General features: G+C 58.0%; 1 protein-coding gene across 1 annotated transcript; it reads right to left on the bottom strand.

The window, feature by feature from the left end:
• Nucleotides 1-1022: 1022 nt before the first annotated feature.
• TTC34 (tetratricopeptide repeat domain 34) lies at nt 1023-23311 on the bottom strand. The gene is made up of 8 exons (XM_004272549.2): nt 22531-23311; nt 13495-14341; nt 11886-12111; nt 10521-10725; nt 9463-9629; nt 5411-5681; nt 4415-4629; nt 1023-1718 (listed from the first exon to the last, which is right to left on the bottom strand). The coding sequence occupies exons 1-8, from the start codon at nt 23309-23311 to the stop codon at nt 1191-1193; spliced, it is 3240 nt and encodes a 1079-aa protein (XP_004272597.1). The 3' UTR covers nt 1023-1190.
• Nucleotides 23312-23555: the final 244 nt, after the last annotated feature.

The raw sequence follows: 23555 nt of genomic DNA, 5'->3' as shown, positions 1-23555 counted from the left end.
GCTTCTGCCCTGGAGGAGGGGGGAGAGGAAGCCGCGGGCTGAGAGGCCCACTTGTGAGCAGTCCTGGCGCCCAGCAGGGGCAGGCGATGAGGCCAGGCGGCCAGGCTGCAGGGAGAGGGCTGCCCTCTGTGCCTTCTGTCGGGACACATCCAGGCCCAGCTTCTCAGCCTCCAGCTCAGCAGTGAGCAGCTGGGGGTGGGAGGCACGTCGGGGGCTCCGCAAAGAGCATCAGGTCCTGGAGAGCTGTGGCGAGTCGGGCACCTGCAGGCTCAGCGCGGGGATCTCTGGCCTTGAGGGGACGGATGAGGGCAGGACATCTTGGGGGGAGGACAGCAGGGGCGAACGCACCCCATGGCCCCCGGCTTTACCCGATGGCCCGTCCAGCAGTTGTGTTCGGGAACAGGAGAGAAAAACTGCGTAACTCGGACCTGGCTTCTTTGAAACCCCAGTGATGGGAGAAGGGTGGGCTTCTCCGCTCCCGCCAGGAGAGAAGGTTTTCCAAGCAGACTGGTGAGCGGGGGTGGCTCAGTTTAATCCGCGTAGGAAGCGCCTTGACATCAGGCAGCTTTGCCGGAGACCTGCCGAGTAGACGTCTGGCTGCTCTGCTCATCAGGGGCCCCTCGGGGGGGCGGAGGGCTCTGCACGGCAGGTGGGAGAGGAGGCACTGGGTTCCCTGGAGAACAACCTTGATGAAAGCGTGCGTTTGGGGCTCAGCTTGGGAGTTTTGTCCTTGAGGGGGCCCAGGCCCTGCAGGAGGCTGGCCCGAACGTCAGGCCAGGGTCAAGGGCTGCTTCACACCTGGAGAAGGGCTTCCTGGGCTGGCACCGTCTCCCCAGGGCCACGAGGGGCCGGCCTGAACCCCGTCCACCCTGCAGGTCCCAAGCCAGAGACAGGACTGGGGCTGCTCTCTGAGGCCCGAGCCCCACGTGTGGGCCAAGAGGGCCGCAGCTTTGGGGACCAGGCTGCTGTTGAGGGGAGGGTGTCTGAGCCTCCTGGGATGGTGACTCAGGCAAGTGGGGAGCTCTCTGCTCTGCTTCCCGAGGCTGGGTGTCACCAGCCCACCCCAGGACTGGGAGGAGGGGGAGGGTGGGTGAGCACCTCCCTGATCTGGGGGCGGGGTGCACCCCAGGGCCCGGACGAGAAATGCTAACGACAGGGGGGCCCCACGGCTGGGCCTGGGGAGCGCTGGCTCAGTGGAGCCGGCAGCCCGAGGCTGCCTCCCTCCGGATTCTCGCCTTCAGTCTCTTCAGGCCGCTGTGCTCCGGGTCCACCAGGAGGCCGCCCTCGGCTGCCGTCCAGGCCTCTGTGTAGCGCTGCTCGTCCAGGCAGTGCTGCGCCCTGCACAGGAGCGCGTGGGCAGTGGGGGCCCGGCCTGGCCGCTGCCACAGGTTGTTCTGGGCTAGGGCGGGCGCCAGCCTGAGGGCCTGGGTAAAGGCCCCGGCGGCCCCGGCCTCGTCCCCCAGGCTCAGAAGCAGGCGGCCCTGGGAGCAGAAGTCCTCCGCCCGTGCCTGGAGGTCACCGTCCCCTGAACCCTCTCGGAGCACGTGGTCCAGGTCCCCGAGTGCCCGGCCAAACTCCCGTAGCTCGGCTAGGCAGGCAGCCCGCCGGCGCAGGTGACAGGCGCTACCGCCACCTGCCACGACGGCCAGTGAGCAGTAGCCCAGCGCCTGGCCGGGCTGCCCTGAGTTCATGAGGGTGTCAGCTTCCTGGGCTGCGGCCTGCACAGAGAGGACGGAGGGAGGAAAGTCAGGTCAACCCAGAACACTGAAGGCCCCTCACGGGCTGGCCGCTGCTTGTTCCCCAGGCAGAAGCTGCCCGCTCCCTCTGGAAGGGGTGGAGGCACAGCGTGGAGGCACCCGCTGCAATCCCTCCACCCTGCAACCTCTCCCTAGGCAGGCCCTGCTCAGAAGGCGTCCTCCCCCTCCTCACAGCCCTACTGCCCCACCTGCGGGCCCAGCTTCTCTTACCGGGGTGACCTCCTTCCCCTCCCCTTCCCAGCCTCCCGCCCTGCCCACCCACCGAGACCGCCTCCGCTGAGCCTGCTCCTTGGGCCTCCCCCTGCGCCCCGGGTCAGAAAAGCAGGGTCTGCTTTGCGCTACTGTGCTTCTCACTTTGCTAACCAACGAGCTGCTCCCGCAGGCCCTGTGGAGTCAAGGCCAGGGAGACACTCTCCGGGCGCCCCCTGCACTGCCAGCGCCTGCCAGCACGACCCAGGGGCTGGGGTTGCGTTTGCCCCCCAGGGACGGGCAGAGCGGTGCGTCCAGGAGGGCTGTGGTGGACTCAGCCTCGGCCTCGCTGGATGCCGCAGGGTCAGGCCAGAGATCAGAGGGCGCTGTCCGCCCCGCACTTCTCTCCCTGGGGACTGCTGGATTGAGTCCCCTGCTGCCCCCGTCTGGATGGCGCTGCCCCCGTCTGGATGGCGCAGCCCTGAAGGCCGATGCCTCTCCTCTGGCCCCCAGGCTCACTCTCCTTTTCTGAGTGTGACTGAAGCCCACTCCCCAAACCTGCCAAAATGCCTTACCTCTTCCGCCGAACTGGCCCGGATAAATCCGCTGGCCTCATTCGTCTCCTCCTGCTACCAAGAGCCCACAGTGGCCCCCCACGGACTGAACGCGCACATTCCAGACCCTTCCTCTTCCATGCAGCCAGGTACTAGCAACGCCCCGATCCCCGCCTGTCCCCAGGAGAGCACAGGGCACCCAGCACCCGGCGGGCTGAACGCATGGTCCTGTCTTCCCACCAGCCCGACCGCGCACACAGGCTGGCGGGAGGCCGGAGCCCGGGCTGGAGCCAGTTCGGCCCTGCTGTGCGACGCGGACCGGCGACCCATCCTTTCCGTGCAGCGCCCTCCCCCCGGGCTCTGCGTGGTCCTCCCGGAGCCGGGGAAGAGTGCGCCGCCACCGGCCGTGCAGCCGTACTATCGCCGGAAACGGGGCGCCACTATTTCCGTCTCACTTCCGGGTCGGCCCTCGTCGCCCGGCCACGGCCAACGTGGAGCGAATTCTCGCGGCACCGAATCTGGGCTCCAGGCGGCCCTGCCTAGTGCTCTCGTCCGGGCCCAGGCCGTCGTTTCAACTCAGAGACAGAGCCCTGCCCAGCCCCGCCTTGTGAACCGAGAGACGCTCACCTAGCTCCCCGCTCCCAGCTTAGAGCCCCCCTTCCCCCGCCTCAAGGCTCTGAGACCCCAGCCAGGCCCCCTCCTCCGACATCCCCGGGCTCCGCGGCCGCTCCTCTGAGTTCTAGGCCTTGTTAACATGCTTCTTGGCCCCCTCAGCCCTACGAGGGCTGTCCCCCCCTGCATGACCTATTGCTCGCGTCACTCCTTCCGTCCCTAACGCTCATTTTAGCCAACTCCCCTATTGACCCCCTCGTTGACACGCCTAGTGCGGTTTTCGTTTTCCTGAAGGACCCTGAGTGATAGAGCCCACGGAGGCATAAGGAGGTGAAGCACGTGCCCCAGGCCGCGCAGGGGTTTGATTCACCGGCTGATGCTTTTGGCCCCGCCCCACTCCAACCTGCTGGTCCCTTCACCGCCCACCCCCTCCAAAGCCCTGCCTCTCCTGCTCCTGCCCCCAGCAAGTGAAGGGAATAAGGTGGCCAGACCAGGACGGAGAACACCCTTCCCTCTGCCCCCCACCCCAAGCCCCTCCCCCTGCACTCCCACACCAGCTGCATTTTGCCCACCTGTTTCCTGAACACTCTGCGATCTTTCCTGCCTCCAGGCTTTGGCCTTGGCCTACCTGTCGCCACCGTGGTCTCACCTCCAGGGCCGCCTCGCACCCCCACTGCCCTCTCTCAGGGTCTTCCATACACTTTCTCTCTCTGAAGTGAACTCCCCCTCCCCCGAAACAGTCCCCCCCCCCCCCCCCACTAAGTTGCCAGGGCCACAGTGCGGGCAGTGGCTCCACCCAAGGCCTGGGGGAAGGTGCTCTTTGCTCTTGTCAGGTGAGCAGTGGAACAATCACCCACCCAAAGAGGCAGCGCCGCAGCCCAACATCCCTTCAGGGTCCCTCTCAGCTCACGAGGGGCAGGAGCTGGCCCGCCACCCACGCGCTCACTGGGAGGGACATGCCTATCCTGGCCTGACCTTGGGGTTGGGGTGGGCTTCAACGAGGGCCAGGTGTTCCTGCCTGGCTCAGTCTGGCTCTGAGGATGGGGTCCCCTCCCTCTCCCAGACCCCGAGTCAGCTGTGGCTTGTACGCCTCATGTAAAGAAGCCCTGAGGTCTCTGGGGGTGTCAGGGCTTGAGCTGGCCAGATCTGGGTGCCTCCCGCTTGAACCTCCATCCCACCCCCTGTCCAAGTGAGATCAGGCGCACGGGGAGTTAGCATACCCGGAGCCCCGGGCCTGGGGGTCTCCCACCCGAGGTGCTGGAGAGGGGCTGGGCTGGGGCCTCCGTGGGGTGCTGTGCCCACCTGGGCGAGGCTCTGCCTCTCCGAGGCCTCCAGGAGATGCAGCAGGAAGCCGAGGTCCTGGGCGTCTGTCTCTGCCAGACGCTGCAGGTCCTGTGTGGCGGCCGGCACATCACCCTTCTTGAGCCGGAGCAGGCCACGCCGGGCCCGGGCCGCCTCTGATGCAGGGGCCAGGTGCAGGACTTTTTGCAGGCGGGCGCCGGCCTTCTCAAAGCTGCCTGTCAGGGATTGGGGAAGGACAGTCAGGGTGGAGCTGGGGCAGGGGGGCCACTGGGAAGCCCAGTTCAGCCTTTCTTGGTGCTGGCTCTGGGAGTGGCTGGCTGATGGAGGGGCTCAGCACCAGAAGGAAGGAGCAGGGAGCAGAGGGGCACGGTGACACCATGTCGCTCACACGGACTCACCTGATGACCCAGCCCCTCGACTTGGGGGCAGTCACTACACTCTTCGACCCCCAGGTGGAGTAACAGGACTCTAAGCCCCCTCACCATGGTCACTGCAAGGACCTGCTTTCTCTCCTGAGCAGGGCTGCATGGGATTAGAGCAGCCCTGGAGGCCCTGAAGGCCTTGGTGGGGGCACCTCACAGGCTTGCAAGTGATGATGACAGGCCTGTGAAACGCAGGCTGCAGAGAGGTCTCCCTTTCAAATTAGTGCTGAAATATTTTCAAGGTTTTGCAGGGAAGACCGACACATGTGGGCCTAAGACAATCTCACCTAGAACAGGGCACTCAGTAAACATCTGCTGGATACATGCATGAGTTAATGAGGAGGCCTGAGCATCTGATCCTGTTACGAAACCCCAAATCACTCCTTTGTCTCACCTCCCGGTGGGCAAAGCCACACGGAGGACCCATACAGGGACCAGGTCCTGGGATTCAGGCTGGAAGGGACCTTACAAGCCAGAGTCCTGAGTCTCTTTCTCCCATTTTAAAGAAAAGGATCCAGGGGTGGGAGGAACAGGGACAGACGCCCATGTTCTGCATGTCTGGGCTGACACATACCCGCTGCAGCCAGCACGTCTGCCAGGAGGATGTGCCAGCTGGGCTGCGCGGCATCGATCTCGATCAGTGCTTCCCCCGCGGCCAGGAGGCTCTGTGTGTCCTCGTTGCTCAGGCGGGCCCCTGTGCCCGGCAGCTGGATCAACAGGGCCCGGCAGCGGGATGAGAGGCCCTGCGTGATGAGGGCCTGGACCTCTGGCTTCAGAGAGCGGATCTCAGGGACCGCCGTTCTTGGGCTGAGCCTCAGAGCCGAGAGGATGTCGTCCACAGCCTCCTGCAAGGGGAGGAGGCCAGGGTGGGTGGCAGAAGTGGTCCCAGCTGGGTATCTGTCGTGTTCCTCCTGATGCCGGGTGTTGGCGACACCAGAACGGGCAGATGGCCCAGCTCCTGCCCTCCCAGCATGGGGTAGGAATGGGGGTCAGCCAACGTGAGGGCCCGTATGGTGAGCATTCATGGAGGGCGTGGTGAAACTGAGGCAAGCGTATCAGAGTTCTGGACGGGGAAACGGTCTGGAACCCCAGAAGAGCCACACTGATAAAGAACCCGCTATGGCGCAGAGGTGGGCTTGGGCTGGTACCAGACGGGCCATGGGCCAGGGGCTGAGTGTGCGCTTGGAGTGGTGGCGGAGGAGTCTAGAGGCCCTGACTGTGCTGTGGAAGCACACAAGGCCAGGGGGGAGGCTGGGCCCCTTTAGGAGAGCCTTGACCCTGGTGAGCCATTTGCATCTGACCTCTGACCTGGCCAACAGTCGGAAGCCATGGAGTCATCTTCAGGTCCACCCTCCTATTGGTTTTCTAGGTGTCTTTTGTTTTGTTTTGTTTTTCTCCCTTTCTGCCTTCTTTTGGGTTAACTGAATAGTTTTAGTATTTCATTTTAGTTCCTCCATTGGCCTTTTAACTCTGCCTCTAACAGTTGTTGGCAGTTGTCCTATAAGGTGACAACATGTACCTTTATTTTTTGGCCCTGCTGTATGGCCTGTGGGATCTTAATTCCCTGACCAGGGATCAAACCCGTGCCTCCTGCAGTGGAAGCGTGGAGTCTTAACCCCTGGACTGCTGGGGAAGTCCCCAAAATATGTATCTTTAAAGACACCATTCCATTGTCTTCTGGCTTCCATCGTTTCTATGACAAGTCAGTCATTTTTTCATACTGCTGTATGTAATGTTTCTTTTTCCCACTGGCTGCCTTGAATATGTTCTCTTTATCGTTTGTTTTCAGAAATTTGATCAAGGTGTGCCTAGGGTGGTTCTTTTTGTGTTTATCATCTTGGGATTTGTTGAGCTTCTTGGAAAATTTGCTGCCATTATTTCTTCAAATACATATACATATACATCATATACATATATACACACATGCATATATTTTTGCCCCATTATTTCTCCTCTGGGACTATAGTTATACGTATACTGGACTGCCTGGAATCATCCCGGAGGTCACTGAAGCCCTCTTCATTGGAAAAAGTCCTTTTCCCCTCTGTTCTTCAGACAGGATGATTTGTGTTGGTCCATCCTCAATTTTACTAACCGTTTCTTTGGCAATTTCCAACCAGCTGTTAAGCGCACCTGGTGAATTTTTAAACTTTTGGATATGCTTTTCAGCTCCAGAATTTCCACGTGATTCTTCTCTATAGTCTCCATTTCTCTGCTAGGATTCCCCATCTGTTCACTCATTATGAAAACATTTTCCTTGACGTTCTTCACATGTTTACGACCACTGTTTTAGCATCCTTGTATGCTAATTCCAGCATCTGAGCCATCTTGAGGTGGCTGTTCCAGACGAACATCTGTTTCTATTGAGTACTTAGTTTCCTTACTGTTGGCCACATTTCCCGGTGCTCTGTGTGTCTACCAGTTTTTGATTTGGGGCTGGACATTGTGGATGGTACATTGTAGAGAGTCTGCACTATGTCACCCTCTCATAAAGGAGGTTGTGTTTTATTCTGGTGGGTCATTTTGGTTCTGCTGGACTTGGTTTTGTTCCTTGTGAGGGCAGGTCCATTTCAGTTTTGAACTTAGTCCTAAGATATGACCTTTATTTAGGGTGTGGTCTCAGCTAAGCGCCCAAGGTGTTCAGAAAGGTCTCTGCTCTGGCAGGGTCAGAATTCCAACATCTCCTGCCACGGGTGAGCTCTGCTGGGCCCCTGCATGTGCAGCCCAGACTCAGACAAGAACCACTTGGAATCCCATGAAGACTTCTCTGCACAGCCCCATGTTCTCCATTGCCCTTCCTTGCAAATCCCAGCAACTGCAGCAGCCTGGAACCCCAGTCTCTGCCTCCTCAGCTCAGCAAGCTGACTGCCCCACCTCCTCGTGCAGTAACGGGAAAGCCTCCCCAGGAAGAAAGGTTATCGTGGGGCTCCCCTTGGACTCCCCTGGTGCGGTTCCCCTTTCCTCTGGGATGGCAGTTCTCCACTGCCTGTTGTTCAGGGCCTGAAGACAGTTGTCATGTATTTTATCCAGATATTTTGTTTTCAGCAGCCCAACACCAGTTACCCTCTCCTAGCCAGCACTGGAAGTGTGCCTAGATACTTTTAAAGTCCAGCGATGGGGTTCTCCTGGAGCAGGTGTGTGGGGGATGAAGGTCTTGGAGAGACAGAGCCCTTAGATGGGTGGATGGGAAGACGGTCCTCTCTGGTCCTTCCTACACTATGACCGGGGCCCTACGTGACCCTGGTGCTGGCCAGTGGTACACCTGATCAGCTTGGAAAGTCCAGTTCTGTGCTGACTCATGGGGATTCCAGCTGCCACACATGGAGCCCTCATTAGGGACCAGGCACCACGCTGAGCATCTGACAGCACTGAATAAGCAGCCCCCTCACGGCTGAGCATGGATGGCCTTGAACAAGCACTGCTCCCCGCCCCCTTATTTTACTGATGTTGAAACAAGGCTCAGAGGTGTTGCAGGGCCTGCTCAGAAAGTCAGAGGCGGGGGAGCAGGGCTCTGGATTCTGGACCTGGCAGGCTGGCTCAGAGCTCCTCTCTTGGTGAAGGGCCAGAGGGTATGCGGTGCTTGGCCTCAGCCCATCCCCAGGAGGAGGAAGTTCATGGGTGTGACGATGTGACTCACAGACACCCAGGTGCCCTGCTGGAACGTGCCACGTGCCCTGCTGCCCTGGACAGAGCGGTGGGAGGGCTGTTTCTGAGGCGCCTCTCGGAGGAGTTGCTGGCATGTCGAGATCACCCAGGGGTGGGCTTCCAAGGGGTCCGCCTCCTGCAGTAGGGCCCTCCTGGCTGAATCCCATCTCTGTTTAATGGGCTTGTCCCTGAGAACTACAGGTGCTTTCCCAGCACAGGAAGGGGCCTGCATAGGGTTGGGCTCCCAAGCACAGGCGTGTGCCCAGCTGGAACAGAAATCAGGCTGCCAGGGCCCTTGGGGGAAACACAGACACCCTGACAGGCAGAAACACCATCTTGAGATGCCGTCATCCCAGTGGCATCTTGGATCATTTTTCCTTGTCTCCTAAGATCCCAACCCTTAAGAAATTCAGAAACCTGGCAGGGAGGACACCTCTGGGCTGTACTTTGGCCCAGCGAAGCATCAGGGCAGACAGTCGGTTTCAGTTATTCACCAATGACACTGCCCTTGGCTGCAGAGTGCCCTTGTCCAGGGCTGTTGGTTGGCTGCACATCTTCCCTTTGGAAGGTGCCTGCCCTGGGCCTGCAATGGACCGCCTCCCACCCCTGGCCCTGCACGCTGGCCACCCAAATCCACAGGCCCTGTGTAGACAGCTCAGAGTGGCACCCAAGGGGGCAGCGGAGGTCTCATCACTGTAAGGTGGGGGGCCCCCTAGTAATCCTGAGGCTTTGCACATCAATCCATGCCGACTAAAGCGGGGGGGGGGGGCATGGGGACTCTGCAGATGGAAGGGAAAGACTCCCCCAAACCGGGGATGTGATGGTGAGGCTCCCGTGAGCCCCGGTACCGGCGGGGGTTTGATGACTGACGCTCAGATGGCCTGGCCCTGCTTCCTCTCTCTGGGGAGCTGAGAAGGAGAGCAGCGCCTACCCTGGGCACCCCCACTTGCCCAGCCCCAGGTGGGGAGGGTGGGCCCGTACCTTCTGCTGGTCCAGGGCCAGGTGCAAGAGCGCCCGTCCGCACAGCGCCTGCACGTTTCTCGGCTCAGCCCTTAGCACGGAGGTGACGTCGAACATGGCCGTCTTCTTCTGGCCCAGGGACCCGTAACAGCGGGCACGGGCGAGCAGGGACTCACTTGCCTGACTCCCTGGAGGAAGGGGGTGTGGCGTCAAGATGTGACCTCGGCTGGGCACGGCCAGGGTCAGTGTGTCTGCCCTCATCCAGGAGTTACTGCACCTGCCCTGGTGCTCCAAGGGGCAGGGGGAGGGGGTGCAGTGGCTTTCAGGTCACCTAGGGAGCTCCCAGATTGCTGGGCACCACAACACACCAGGGAACAGCAGTCTGGATTGATCCAGGGGCCCTGGCTGAGGGGCACGGGGAGCTCAGCCAGGAGGGGTGGCATCTGGGAGGGTTGGTGGACAGTCCGAGGGGGCTTCTGAGAGGTGGGGGCACTGCAGCTGCATCTGAAGTGAGGCCAGGAGAGGGGCGGGGGTGGGGGGAAGGGTCCACGGGGCAGGTCACAGAATGGCTGCAGCCGTGAAGGTGCCAGGCTGAGAAGGCCCAACTCTTTGACCCTCCTGTGCCTAGGGCAGGGCGTGGTGGGTGGGCTGGGTGAGCGGGGAGACCAGGCGCACACACACGGAGCTGCCCCCGCTATTCCTAAGAAGGGCTTCGGGGGCTGGGGCCCTCATCCCCCACAGATGGGGGGAGAGGGTTGAGCTGGGAGAAGGGCCTCGTCTGAGTCTGGCCCTCCCACCCTCGGGGCCCTGGGTGTGCGCAATGGTGGCCCAGGATTCAGGAGAGGGTCCCAGCTCAGGTCCCAGCTCAGCTCCCAGCTGGTCGGGCCTTTCCTAGGCGTTAGCGCGCTTGCTGCAGTGAGTGGCCCGGGAGCACGCCACGCCCCTGAGCCAAGCACGTGCTCAGACTCCCTGGTGCCTGACCACACCCCCTCCCCCGCATGGCAGAGGCGCCCCTTGCCCCTGGGCACCTGGCACAGGGTGGGGGCCCTGGAGGAACGAGGAACGAGGGCGGCTCCTACCTGCAGCAAAGATGGCCAGAGAGAGGTAGGCGATGGCCTCCCTGGTGTGGGCTCTGCCCTTGGCGCCGCCTGGCTGTGTCTGCAGGATGGCCAGGGCCCTCGCGTGGCAGTGGCCCTGTAGCAGCTGGCGGTCCTCATGGCGGAAGACGTCCAGGGTGGGCTGGAGGCAGGCTGTGTCTCCAGACTGGACCACCTTCTTCACCAGCTGCAGGGGCAGGGGCGTCACCACTGGTCCTCCCTGTGCCCCAGGCTGGACCAGTCCACCCCCATCCTCCGTGCAGGGGTGTGGCTCAGGGATGCAGCCCGCAAGGGCGTGGCTCGTGGGGGCGTGGCTCGTGGGCGTGGCTCATGGGGCAGGGACTGCAGGTTGCTAGAGCTGAGCACAGGGAAAACTGGGTCGGGAGGTGTGGGCCCCGCTCTGGGCTGCTCCTCTGCTGAGTGTCAGGAGCTGGGGCGGGGCGGGGGGGGGGGGCGGTCCCAGTGTCCCTGAGCCGTGCCTCCTTCTCGGTGACATGGAGACCTCGCCTCGCCTCGCCTCACGGGCCCATGCGCCACAGGTGTGAGAAGTGGGAAAGGGGGCTTTCAAGTCGTAAAGTGACAGAGGGCCCAGGGAGTCCTTCAGAAGGTGCAGAGCAGAAGCCCTGGAATCAATCCCTGCTCTGGGAGGAGCGAGACCCTCGGGGAGACATAACTTCACAGAGGCCTGCCCGATGCTGCCCCTGCTGGCTGCACCTGTGTGGACACCGGTCCCAGACCATCCTTCCCTCCCACCCCTATGGCCCAGCTCAGGGAGACCAGAACCCAAACCAGGCCAGAGCGGAAGAGGGAAGCCGACAGGCCCCACAGCCCTGCCCCAAAGCCTGGATCTGCCCCTGGAACATAATCTTCTGCCGCGTTCCAACAGGAAGCCCTCATAACACCTGAGGGAGGGGAGGCAAGCAGGGCTTGAGGGCCTGGGGCTCCTCTGCTCTTGCCCCTCCCCGGGACAGGGCTACCTCCAAGCCTAGTTTACTTGGGACTAAGCTCTGCTTACACTCAACTCATGGCCCTTTTTCTTCACAACACACGAAAAGCAAATACAGAGCGCCACTGCACGCTGGAGACCTGCTGGGCCCTGGGGTACCTGCTGCAGCTAATTCTCATGAGAACCTGGAACATCAGGGCACAGGTGGGGAGACTGAGGGTCAGAGAGGTGAGGCACCTGCTGGAGGTGGCAGAACCGGGGCTGGGAAAGCTTTGCCTGTTCTCAATTCTGGGCTGCAGGGCTGCAGGGTGTTGAGCGAGGGCCGGTGGAGTCCTGGTGCCCTCCACAGAGCTGTGCCCTGTTTCCATCTGTCCTGCTGTGGCCCACCGGGGCCCCCTCACCTGGCTGGCATCATAGGAGAAGCCCCTCCGGAGCTGCAGCAGGGCCAGCCGCACCAGCACAGGGGCTGCCTGAGGCCTTCGGGAGAGGGCCACCAGCAGGGCCTTGTGGGCGTCGTCCAGGCGGCCCAGGCGGTACAGGGCATCGGCTGCCAGGAGGCGTGAAGCCTCATCCTCCGTGTCCAGCTCCATCAGGAGCATGGCCAGCTGGTACACGCCACGGGCGTCCCTGTGGAGAGAGCAGCTGGGAGGGGGCTGACCCCTGTGCTACAGCCCTCTCACCTGCCCAGGGAGGCAGGCTGCAGGCAAATCCTATCCCTGCACCTGGTCCAGGCAGCGCCCCTCCCGCTGGGCCTCAGAGACCAGGTTCCTGCTGGAAGGGCCCTCGTGCCATCCCCAGAACGCACGGCTGCCCTTTCCGACCTACAGCCCTTGGCCCTCACCCCCCCCATTCTCCCCCACCCCGTAGGGCGGGCATTTTACAGATGAGAAATCGAGGCTGTATGCTGACTCCCAGCCAACCCTACCTTAGCTTTCTTTTCTGTAAAAACAGGATAAAAGTGGCCTTGCACGGCTCAGGGGTGCCGTAGGCAGAGCTGGATAACACCCAGGGTGCCCTCTTGGGAATGAGAAGGAGCTCCCACTGGGAAAAGGGGCCGGAGCCTCAAATTTGACAGTTCCCAGAGAGAAAAGATATAAAGGGCCCCAAATCTCTTACAAGAAAGTTCCTCCTCAGCATCAAATCAAAGCAATGCAAATTAAGGAACTAGGGGGCTGAGGAAGCCTGCGTGCGTGCCTGTGCGTGTGTGCGTGCCTGTGTGTGTGTGTAGGGGCGAGGGGGCTGATGTCAAACATGCCCCCCCCCAGGGGCCCCTCAGCTCAGTGCTTTTAGCTTTGCTAAAACACCTTCCTGCCACCTCCCAGCTACCAGAGAAATGCAAGTCAAAACAGCTGCAGGTTCACCCACTGGGCTGGCAAAGAATTTTGCGAAAGGAGCGTGAGGGCTGGAGCGTGTGGACCGATGGGCAGGTGGGCAGCTCCAAAGTCAAGGGCCTCGCGGGGGCTGTGTTCTCTGACCCAGGAGCTCCACCTCTGTCTCCATCCGTAGCACAGAACACTGCACAGGCTGGAGATTACCCGGGATGCGTTATAACTAAGAGCAGACGCCCCGGAGCCCGAAGGATTGATGGCACGTTCACAGGATGAGCTATGGGGCTGCCCAAGAAACGTATCTAGGGACCAAAGAAGTGTTCATGATCTAGGGAGTAGAACAGGTGGGATGTATTTGCACACAGAGCACAAATACAGTTTAGTGGGCTCCATACGCACAAGGAGGAACAACAAGGAAATGTAACAGTGGGATGACAGGTAAGTTCTATTTCTTCATTCCCATTTTTGCGTTTCTAATCTTCTTTGACAACTAAGTCCATAATGCATCCTGCCCTTTGGGACCGAGGGTCCTAAGATCCGGGCCCCGGCGCTAAATCTAAGGAAATCACCTGGCAGCTCCCTGCCTCAGTTTACTGTAAAGTAGTAGGAAACACACCGCGACTAACTTGGAGGAGACCAGAATGAAGCAGCAGCCCCGGGCGTGCACGGGGCTAGTTTTTACCCTTCCTGCGCAGCGCGGCTGTCGGTCTCCGCAGCCTTGCTCCTGCGGCCTGGCGCGCTCTCGGATCCCGGCTCCGGCCTCCGCTGCAGCATCCTGCGGCCCTCTTCCCGCAGCACGGTCATTAGCAGCCCCCGCTGGTTCCAGGGCACGTAGGCCTTTGTGACAAGCAGAGCTTCCTCGGGCCGCAGGCGGCAGGCGGTGACATAGTCCAGCGCGCCCAGGAACGCACTGCCCGCCAGCACCCGCAGCAGCCCGCGGCCGCACAGGGCTCGCACGCAGCTACCAGGGTGCGGTGGCCCCAGCTCCACCACCGCCTGGAAGTCCTCCTGGGCGCGCCCCGCGTCGCCGGTGTGCAACGCGCAGAAGCCGCGCAGCGCCAGCAGGGGCGCGCGGTCCCCGACCCGGTCCCGCGCACGGTCCCCGGCGCTCCAGGGCCGCAGCAAGCGCTCGCACAGAGCCCGAGCGCCCACCGCGTCCCCCCGCAGCAGCAGGCACTCGGCCAGCCGGGTGCCCAGTGCCTGGCGCGCCCCGGGCGGTGCCACGCGCCACAGGACCCGGAGCGCGCGGGTCACCGGGGCCAGCAGCTCGCGGCCCGAGTCCTCTCGGAGCTCGGGGCGGCTCCGCACGGTCTCCTGGAAGCGCGCGAAGCCTACGTCCGCGGCCTCCTGCACTTGCGCCCGCAGACGCTCCCGGTCCCCGGCCGAGAGCACGGCCTCTAACTGCCTCCGCGCTCCTGAGGGCCTCTCGGAGAAGGCCTCGTGCAGGTCCCGAAGGAGGTCCTGGGCCCCGCTGTCCAGGAGGAAGGTCGCGGCAGCGCGTGTGACCAGCAGGGTGGCCCGACGCTCACCTGGAGAGAGGACAGAGGTGTTGGTCCTGCCTGTTGGGCCACGTCCTCCAGGGGAGCCACCTGCAGACCCCAGCCCTCCAGTGCTGGGACCTTCTGAAGCCTCTCACGGCGATTCCCTTGAGTCTCCCAGAAGCCCAGGACATGGCACCGGAAGGATGAGTGCTGGCAGGAGGCCCTCAGCCCATCAGGGACAGAGCAGGCTCAGAAGGGGGCAACCAGGGTGGGCCTCCCTAGCAGCTCACCTAGCACTTGGGTTCGCCACTTGCTCGCCACTTGGGCTCACAGCCAGCCCAGCAGCCCCGGGCATTTCGTCACAACACCCCTGGCACTTGCAGTGATGGAGTTTAGGGCTGAGTTCCCTCTTCTGAGAACAACCCCACTCCACCCCTGCCCCCCAGGTCAGGGCTGAGGTTCTGAGCCTGTGACCTTTTAGGGGCCAGCATCTTTGTTTCCTGGCTTCTCTGGCCACGTCTTTGAAATGAGATCACCCCATCAGGTTCCGGAAAGAGGGGTGATGCGCCCAATGCTGCTTAACGAGCGGGGAACGTGGGGATTTACTGCATCTTGCCGTGCCTCAGTTTCCTTTTCTGCTTTATAGTGGGAACGAGGATGGTCTCCATTCACAGGGCTGCGAGGACTGAATGGATTAATGTGTGTCCAGGCCTGGAACCAGGACTGGTGGGTGGCGTCACTCAGTGAGCTTTCCCATCAGCAGCAGCCTCACCTCCACCGTCCCCATACTTTGTATCCGAGCAGCGTAAACATGTGAATTGGGGCTTGTGTGAATGGGGGCTTTCCGACTGGTGAAGAAAGCCAGGCCACCCCATCCCTGCCAGGCAGGTGCGTGCTGTTGAAAGAATCGCAGAAAACTCAGTGCTGGTAGGAGCTCAAGGTCATGGGTGCCCACCCTTATAGCATTATAGGTCAGGAAAGTGCTGCTGGGGAGGGGAGTTCTCAGGGCCCGGCGAGTCGCAGTGCTGGGGCACTGAACCTCCACTCCAGTGCCTTTTGCACAGACTCCTTCAGATCTTCTCCTTATAACCTAACTCAATAGCCACAACAGTAATAATCCTTTACACTGAAACAGGAGAGGGCAAAGCCTTCACGTCTGCATGGAAGCAAACTTGCTACTGCCCTGCCCTGTTGCCATTGTGGGTAAGTGTCACAACACAGCACATAGCCAACTAAAAGAAGCATCTTGCGCCTTGAGATCAACCAACCAACCAACAACAAGGTCACCCAGTCTACTCCTGGTGGCCAAATTTAAAGAAACTTTGAGACTTCCCCGTCATTTACGAAGTCCTGGAGAAAACACCTGTATCCCTGATTTTTGCAATAGTTCAGAGATCCTAGGGAGTTGCAGCAGATGGAGAGCCCATGGGGCCTGGGGGGCTGGTTATTATTTACCCACATGGAAGTGTGTTCTCTGCTCTGTTTCTGAGACTCCAGTTGCACACGTTAAACTTCCAGCTATTGTCTCATAGGTCACCAGGGTTCTGCTCACCTTCCAGCTGATCTTCCTATTGAGTACTTTCTACTGTACCTCAAGTTCACTGGCTCTGCTGCTGTCTCCAATCTGCTCTGAATTTTTCATTTCAGTTGTGTTTTTCAATTCTGGAATCTCCATTTGGTTCTTTTTTTTTTTATAGTTCCCACCTATCTACTGAGATGCCACAACTGTTCATTCACTATGACCATATTTTCCTTTAGTCCTTGACTATATTTATAACAGTTCCTTTAAAGTCCTTGGTCTGCTAATTGCAGCCCTGGGATCATCTGGAGGTCAGTTTCTGTTGACTTCTTTTTCTCCTGACTGTGGCTCACCTTTTATTTTCCTGTCTCTTTGCATGCCTAGTAATTTTTTAAATTGTACACTAGACATCTGGTTGATTCTTTGTAGAGACTCTGGGTTCAGTTGTCTTCCTCTGAAGAGAATTGATTTTTGTTTCCGCAGGCAGTTCAATTGGCTAGGATCAAACTCCAGATTCTGTCTTCTTTACTGGACAGCAGCTGAACTCTCCATTAGTTCCTGCAGCTTCCAGCTGTTGCTTTCTTAGGCCACCCAGTCTCTCCCATGTGTGTATAGTTCAGTGGTCAGCTGAGGATTTAAGGGCCTTTCGTACACAGATTTGGGGTCTTCCCACCCTTCCCCCTTGAATGTGGCTCTCTCTTTTGCAGAATTTGCCTTCTAACTTTACAGTCACTTTTCTCACCCCCAACTTCTGTCATGTGATATCTCAAGCCAGTAAAATGGCAACTTTCTGTCCTACGTGGAAAAAACATGGACTAAGGAGGCAACACGCTGCAAGCCTGCAAATCTTACCTGTACAGTCTTCATCTTTTAGGGGTCAGTCTCCGGTTTCTCCCTGCATTTGGTCACTGTTCGGTTGCCAACTATTTGCATTTTATATTTTGCCCCAAGTTTATAATTATATGTGGGACACACAGTTTAGTCCAGCTACTTCACCGTTATTGAAAGCCAGAATCTTTTATTGTTAGATTTAAACATTTTGAAAATCTGGCAGTGGGGGAATATAAAATGCTATAATGCTACCCCACTGTTGTTCTAATTTTCATTTTCCTGAGTGCTGGTAAGGCTCATTTATTTAAAAAACCTTTCTAGCCAATCTGCTGGGTAGAAAGTGGTGTCTCATTGTTTTAATTTGCATTTGTATCATTACTATGATGTTGAATATTTTCCGCACGTTGTTTATTAGCCATCTGTGTTTTCTCTTTTGGGAAATGCATTTGCCAATTCTTGTACTGGATTTTTTTTTCCCCTTATTGATATGTAGGAATTCTTCAAATACTCTGGGTACTCATCTTTTGCCCACTGAATATTTTGCAAATATTTTCTTCTGTTGTGGATTCTCCTCTCATTTTCCATAGTTATGGGCAAAACAGAAGTTTAAAATTTTCAATTTAATCAAATGTATCAAATTTTGCTTTACCGTTTCCACTTTCTTTGTTCTCTCTCTTTTTTTTTTTTGCGGTACGCGGGCCTCTCACTGTTGTGGCCTCTCCCGTTGCGGAGCACAGGCTCCGGACGCGCAGGCCCCGCGGCCACGGCTCATGGGCCCAGCCGCTCCGCGGCATGTGGGATCTTCCCGGACCGGGGCATGAACCCGTGTCTCCTGCATCGGCAGGCGGACTCTCAACCACTGCGCCACCAGGGAAGCCCCTCCACTTTTTTTGTATCTTAAGAAGCCCAGCTGTACACAGAAGTCTTAAGATGTTCTCTCATATTTTCTCTTAGAAACTGGAAAACTTAGCTATTAACATGATTCACCTGGAATTTACTTGTTTTTGCGCATGGTTAGAGGTAGAGCATCAGCACCATGCAGTGGATAACACGGTCCTCTTTTCCCCATAGATTTGCAGTGCGCACTCTCACATATTAAGCTCCAGACAAATACAGGTCTACTTCTAACCTCTCTTATTGGTTTTATTAGTCTATCTATCCCTTAAGTCAATATCCTCTGTATTGATTATCATAGCTTTGTATTAACTGGTAGAGAAAATCCTTATGCCACCACCTTCTTCTGCATCTTCTCCCCCTCCTCCCCCTCCCCTCCCCCTCCCCCTCCCCCTCCCCCTCTCTCCCCTCCTCCTCCTGCTCTGCATCTGCTCATTCTTCTTTGTCTTGTCTATTATGGGTCCTTTGCTCTTCTATTATAATATCAAGTGTTCCTATCAATGGACAGTGACTATCTCTCTGCTTATATACGTATAATTTATTCTCTTTTAATAAATTTTATAGTGTTCTCCATTAAGTCATATGACTCATTGAAATAAATTATTTTCTTTTGCTACAGTAAATGGTGTTTTTTTTTTTTTTTTTTTTTTTTTTTTTTGCGGCACACGGGCCTCTCACTGCTGTGGCCTCACCCGTTGCGGAGCACAGGCTCCAGACGCGCAGGCTCAGCGGCCACGGCTCAAGGGCCCAGCCGCTCTGCGGCATGTGGGATCCTCCCGGACCGGGGCACGAACCCGCGTTGCCTGCATCGGCAGGCGGACTCTCAACCACAGCGCCACCAGGGAAGCCCAAATGGTGTATTTTAAAACCATAAAGTTTGCTAACACATACATATGGAAACTTAAAAAAAAAAGATTCTGAAGAACCTAGGGGCAGGACAGGAATAAAGACACAGACGTAGAGAATGGACTTGAGGATATGGGGAGGGGGAAGGGTAAGCTGTGACAAAGTGACAGAGTGGGATGGACATATATACACTACCAAGCGTAAAATAGATAGCTAGTGGGAAGCAGCCGCATAGCACAGGGAGATCAGCTCGGTGCTTTGTGACCACCTAGAGAGGTTGGATAGGGAGGGTGGGAGTGAGATGCAGAAGGAGGGGATATGGGGATGTATGTATATGTATAGCTGATTTACTTTGTTATAAAGCAGAAACTAACACACCATTGTAAAGCAATTATACTCCAATAAAGATGTAAAAAAAAAAATCTAAAGAAACAAACAAAAAAACAAACCAAAAAACCCCATAAAGTTTCTATTTGTTGCTGGTGTCTATAAACATAAATACTTTTTGTATCTCCTGTTAAATTCTATTCCTATATCTAATACATTCTTGTTGTTTCTGTTGGGGTTTCTACATAGCTAATTATATAGTCTGAAATAATGGTTGCTTTATCTCTTCCTTTCTAGTCTTACATTTTTTTTTTCCCTCATTGCCTTGGCTAGCATCTCTAGAGCAATGATGGATAAATGGGGGAGTGGGCAGCCGCCATGTTCTTGGTTCTGAACTATCACATTAAGTGCGGTATTTTGGTTTTGATAAATTTTATCTTTTGCAATTAAGTAAGCTTTCTTCTATTCCTGGTTGTTTACATTTTGGAGATGTTAAATATTATAAAATACTTTCCCCTAATTTATTGCAATGATAATATATTCTTCTTTCTTCCATTAATGAATGTAGTAAATTGCGTTATTACAGAAACATAAAACTATAAGTCTTATATTATTCAACTCAGTTTTGGCTAAAGGATGCATCAAAAACCAATGCTTTGGGCTTCCCTGGTGGCACAGTGGTTAAGAATCCGCCTGCCAATGCCGGGGACACGGGTTCGAGCCCTGGTCCGGGAAGATCCCACGTGCCGTGGAGCAACTAAGCCCGTGTGCCACAACTACTGAAGCCCACACGCCTAGAGCCCGTGATCCGCAAGGAGAGAAGCCACCGCAATGAGAAGCCTGTGCACCGTAACCAAGAGTAGCCCCTGCCCGCCACAACTAGAGAAAGCCCACGCGCAGCAAAGACCCAACACAGACAAAAATAAATAAATAAAATAAATTTAAAAAAAACAACAACCAATGCTTTGACTCAGTATGCAGTTGTATCAGCTACTATTGCTGTGTAACAAGCTACCACAAAACTTAGTGACTTAAAACGACAACCATTTCTATTTGTCTGCTGTTCTCTTTCAGTTTGGGCTGAGCTGGCAGTCCTTCTGTTGGTCTCACTGGGGATCACTCCTGTGGCTAAGGCCACCTGGTGTCTCGACTGGGCAGGAGGGGGTAAGGTGGCCTCACTCACATGTCTGGGGCCCTGGTGTCGGCCGTGGGCTGAGCCTCCCTCTCTGTGTGTGCCCTCGTGGTTCACTAGTTAGCTTCCTTGCAGGGCACTGGGAATGTTGCAAGAGGATGGAGGTGGAGGCTGGCCTCCAGAACCACACGGCATCACTTCCACTATTTCCTGCTGGTCCCAGCAAATCTCAAGGCCAAGTGAACTCTGCTTCCATGCTGGGTGGAGCTGCAACCATGGCTCTGTCTCTCACCTACCCCAGTAGCTCTTAAGGAGGAGCCTTGAACGAACTGGAGACGGCTGCCCTGGGGACTTTCAGAGGATAAGCAGTCAGGGAACTGAGGCCCCTGGCGGATGTGAGTTAAAGCTACTCTTGTTCTGTATCTTGTCCTCATACACTGAGTGTCCTTGTATGTCCACGTACTGAAAAGGGCTGAGCATATTCCCAAATATGGAAGGTTTTGTTCGATGTTTCCAAGGACTTTGGATAAGTAACCTGGAGATTAGAATGCACTTGTTATTGGAATCTACATTTGTAGAAAGTTTGTTACAGGAGAATTTATTTGTTCACACGGTAAGCCATGCTAGTGTGGGTGGGGATAATAAGGTGACTCCCAGTGACGTAAGTGACTCTGTCCTAATTAATGCAGCGATCCATAGTGAAGGCTTGCCTGTCGCTGCAGAGCCCAGGCGGGACAGACAAGCTTCCTGCAGCCTCTGGGGGCGGGGGTGGGGTGGAGCAGAGTTTTTCTAGAACACTGTTCCTCAAGGCTGCAGCCCTTTGGGGATTCTGGGTCTCTGCAGGGGCTTATCTGGCCATTAGAGTGGAAGACGCCCTCCACCCAGGGGGTGCTGAACGCCCCCAGCGCACAGGCCGCTGCCTGTCTGTGCTGTGGGCACCAAGGGCCTCCTACTCAGGATTCTTCGTGACTCGAGCGTTTCTAGGTAATTTATAGCAGGAGGGTTTCAGCGTATCTGGTCTGGCGTATTTCCAGAAAGAAATTGGCCCGCTCAGTTTTCAGTTCTGTCTGGCCCCCCTGTCACCCTGGGGTCGCCAACAGCCTCGCGGGACACACAGACGCGGCCCGCTCTCCACGTGGACTCAGCTGAGGCAGCCCTGAGCGCGGTGCAGCTCTTTATCTCGCAAGCACCCTCGTCACTGCCCTGCAGGCCCCTGAGCTTCCGCCTTCTTCCTGTCCTCCTGTCCCCTTTGCTGGGTCCTCTTTTGGTGGAGAGCAGTGCGGTGGGCAGTTAGGAGCACCCAGGGGTCAAATTGCAGCTTCTGTGAACACCCTGTGCACCCCTGGCGGCCCCACGGGCACGTGGGGATGTGCCCGCACCCGCCTCCGAGGGGTGCTGTGTGGATGCAATGAAAATGCTATCAAACCCACACAGTGGCTCCGCCACTGAGTGAATGGCAGGCCCCTGCCCCCCACCTCTAGGTGTCCGGCTGCCCCACTCTCTCCCGAGCTCCCTCCCGATCTAGACCTTGACTTTAAATCCCTTCCTTGTGTGAATGATCCCCAAACCCCTTTTTCAGACCAAGCCCCCACTCATCTCATGAGCTGGCTCCTGTGTCCAGCTGCCTAATGACACGTCCACTTGAGGGGCTCAAGGGACACTTTTGGGGAGCGCTTAGCGGGTGACAACATTTTCAGGGCTTGATACACAATTTCGCTGAATCTGCACAGCAACCCTCAGAAGTGGGCGTGGCCACCACCTTGCACGGGGAGGTGGAGAGGCGGCAGGGAGCCGGGAGTGTGGCTGCCGGCTGGCGTGTGGCTCCGGCGCGCTCCCAACCACACGCCCCACTGCCCCTGCCCCCGCCGTGAAGGCGGACCCAGCGAAGGGGCCTGGCAGGAGCGGCATCTCAGACTGGGGGTGTCTCCAGCCCCTGGTGCCCCCTTTCCCGTCCACTCCTCCCCGGCCTCTGCAATCGAGCTGCTGAGGGCGAGCTCTTAAAATCATTGCTGAACCTCCTTTACGCCCCCGTCCTCTCCCCATCATTACATCTGGCCACAGTCTTGTCGTTTCTGTCTCAGTGATAACTCAGACCTGGACCGTGCTCCAGCCTCCAGCAGGTTCTGTTCTCAGTCTGGCCCCGTGGCACATTCTGTGCACAAGAGCCAGAGGAAACTTTAAAAATGCAAATCAGAGCACCTCACTCCACAGTTTAAAACCCTCCCAGGCTTCTTGTGGCCCTGAGGATAAAATCCAAAGTCTTTCAAGGCCAGGAGGGCTTAGCCACCGCTACTGTCTTTAGCATCTCCCGGCTCCCTCTGCCCTCATCGCCGCCCCCCGCCAGCTATTCTGGCTCCATTCAGTGGCAAGGAACCCCAAGTACTTTCTCACATTCTGTTTCTGCTGAATCCTTCAGTCTCAGCTCAAACGACACCTCCTCCAAGAAGCCCTCCCTGACCATGAGGCTAGAGCAGTACCTCTCACAGTCCATTTTTCAAAGCACAGATTTTGTTTTGCTTCTTTTCTTGGTGCTACATAAGGTCAGGGGTCTTTCTGTTTTGTCACTGTGGTGTCCCCAGCCCCAGCACAACTCCCACCCCCACCGTAAGCAGGACTTAACCATGCAGTGAAGCGATGGTGAGAGCAACCTTTGCCCCGGCCCTTAGGGGGTGTGGAGGGCACGCCTACCTTGGGGTCTGCTGCCCGCTGAGGCGGCCTCCAGGGCCCGGCTGCAGGCCGTCTGGCAGTCCTCATACCTGCCACCTTGGAGCAGGGCTTCGGGCGACGGGGTGTTGCTCCAGGTGCCCACAGGGTCCAGGGCTGCCAGGAGCCTCCGGCAGTCGGTCTCCTGCTGGCTGGCACCGTCCCCAGCCTCCTGGAATCCCGAGATGTAGTCCTGGAGGGTGCTGACCACAGCGGGGAGGTAGGGCTGCTGGTGGGTGTGAACGAAGGCCACCACCCGGTCGGCGCTGGCTGCAAAGGCCTGGAGGTAGTCGGCCACCCCGGCGTCCACCTGTGTCCCGGACAGGAGCCAGGCCAGGGCACGGGTCAGCCGCAGCTCCAGACTTTGCTGGGAGTGAGCGTCCAGCAGGGCCCCACAGCGCTGCACCACCTCCCCGTGGTACCCGTGGGCCAGCAGGCCCGCCAGGGAGTGCAGGGCTGCAGCTGGGTGGTCGGGGCAGAGCGTGGCCAGGAAGGCGCGGGCCAGGGTCCCCGTCAGAGAGACCACCGCCATGCCGTCCCAGTGGATGGCCGGGATCTGGCTGTCACCTCGGCACCAGGCCTCCAGCGTGGCCACCACGGGGGGCCCCCGAGCCCCGGCCAGGGCAGCTCGGATGCTCCGCAAGGCCGAGGGGGCGTGGCAGCTGAAGGCAGCCAGGTAGAAGGCGGTGGCCAGTGGTGTCTCCCCCTGGGCCAGGTGCCGGTCCCCCTGCCAGCAGAGGCAGGCTGCGAGCTCCTGGGCCGACATCACGCCCACGCCTCAGATGGGCCCATGTCCGGTCCTCACAGCACCTGGAGGGGGGAGCGTGGTTAGTGCGTGGGTGGCCGGCAGCCCACCTGCCCTACGGCCTCCCAGCCCTGCTCCAGAGAGGCTTCCTGCCCCTCCCCGTGGAGACCCCAGGGTCAGCGCAGAGCCCCCGAGTGAAGGCAGGGTGAATTCAACCGTTAAGGGGCATGGCAGTGCCTGCCTTGCAGGCGTCTCCATGGGGCTG

The sequence above is a fragment of the Orcinus orca genome, chromosome 1 (genome assembly GCF_937001465.1).
Source record: "Orcinus orca chromosome 1, mOrcOrc1.1, whole genome shotgun sequence".
In the NCBI taxonomy this organism is placed as follows: Eukaryota; Metazoa; Chordata; class Mammalia; order Artiodactyla; family Delphinidae; genus Orcinus; species Orcinus orca.
This window is presented reverse-complemented; position numbering and strand designations above follow the sequence as displayed.

Bases quoted from the DNA above. Each gene is read 5' to 3' on its own strand.
- TTC34 (XM_004272549.2), bottom strand. From the start codon at position 23,311: ATGTCGGCCCAGGAGCTCGCAGCCTGCCTCTGCTGGCAGGGGGACCGG. The intron at 10,726-11,885 runs GTGAGGGGGCCC...CTGCCCCTGCAG, and splicing joins TCTCCTATGATGCCAGCCAG to CTGGTGAAGAAGGTGGTCCA. The intron at 9,630-10,520 runs GTAGGAGCCGCC...CCCTTCCTCCAG, and splicing joins TCTGGCCATCTTTGCTGCAG to GGAGTCAGGCAAGTGAGTCC.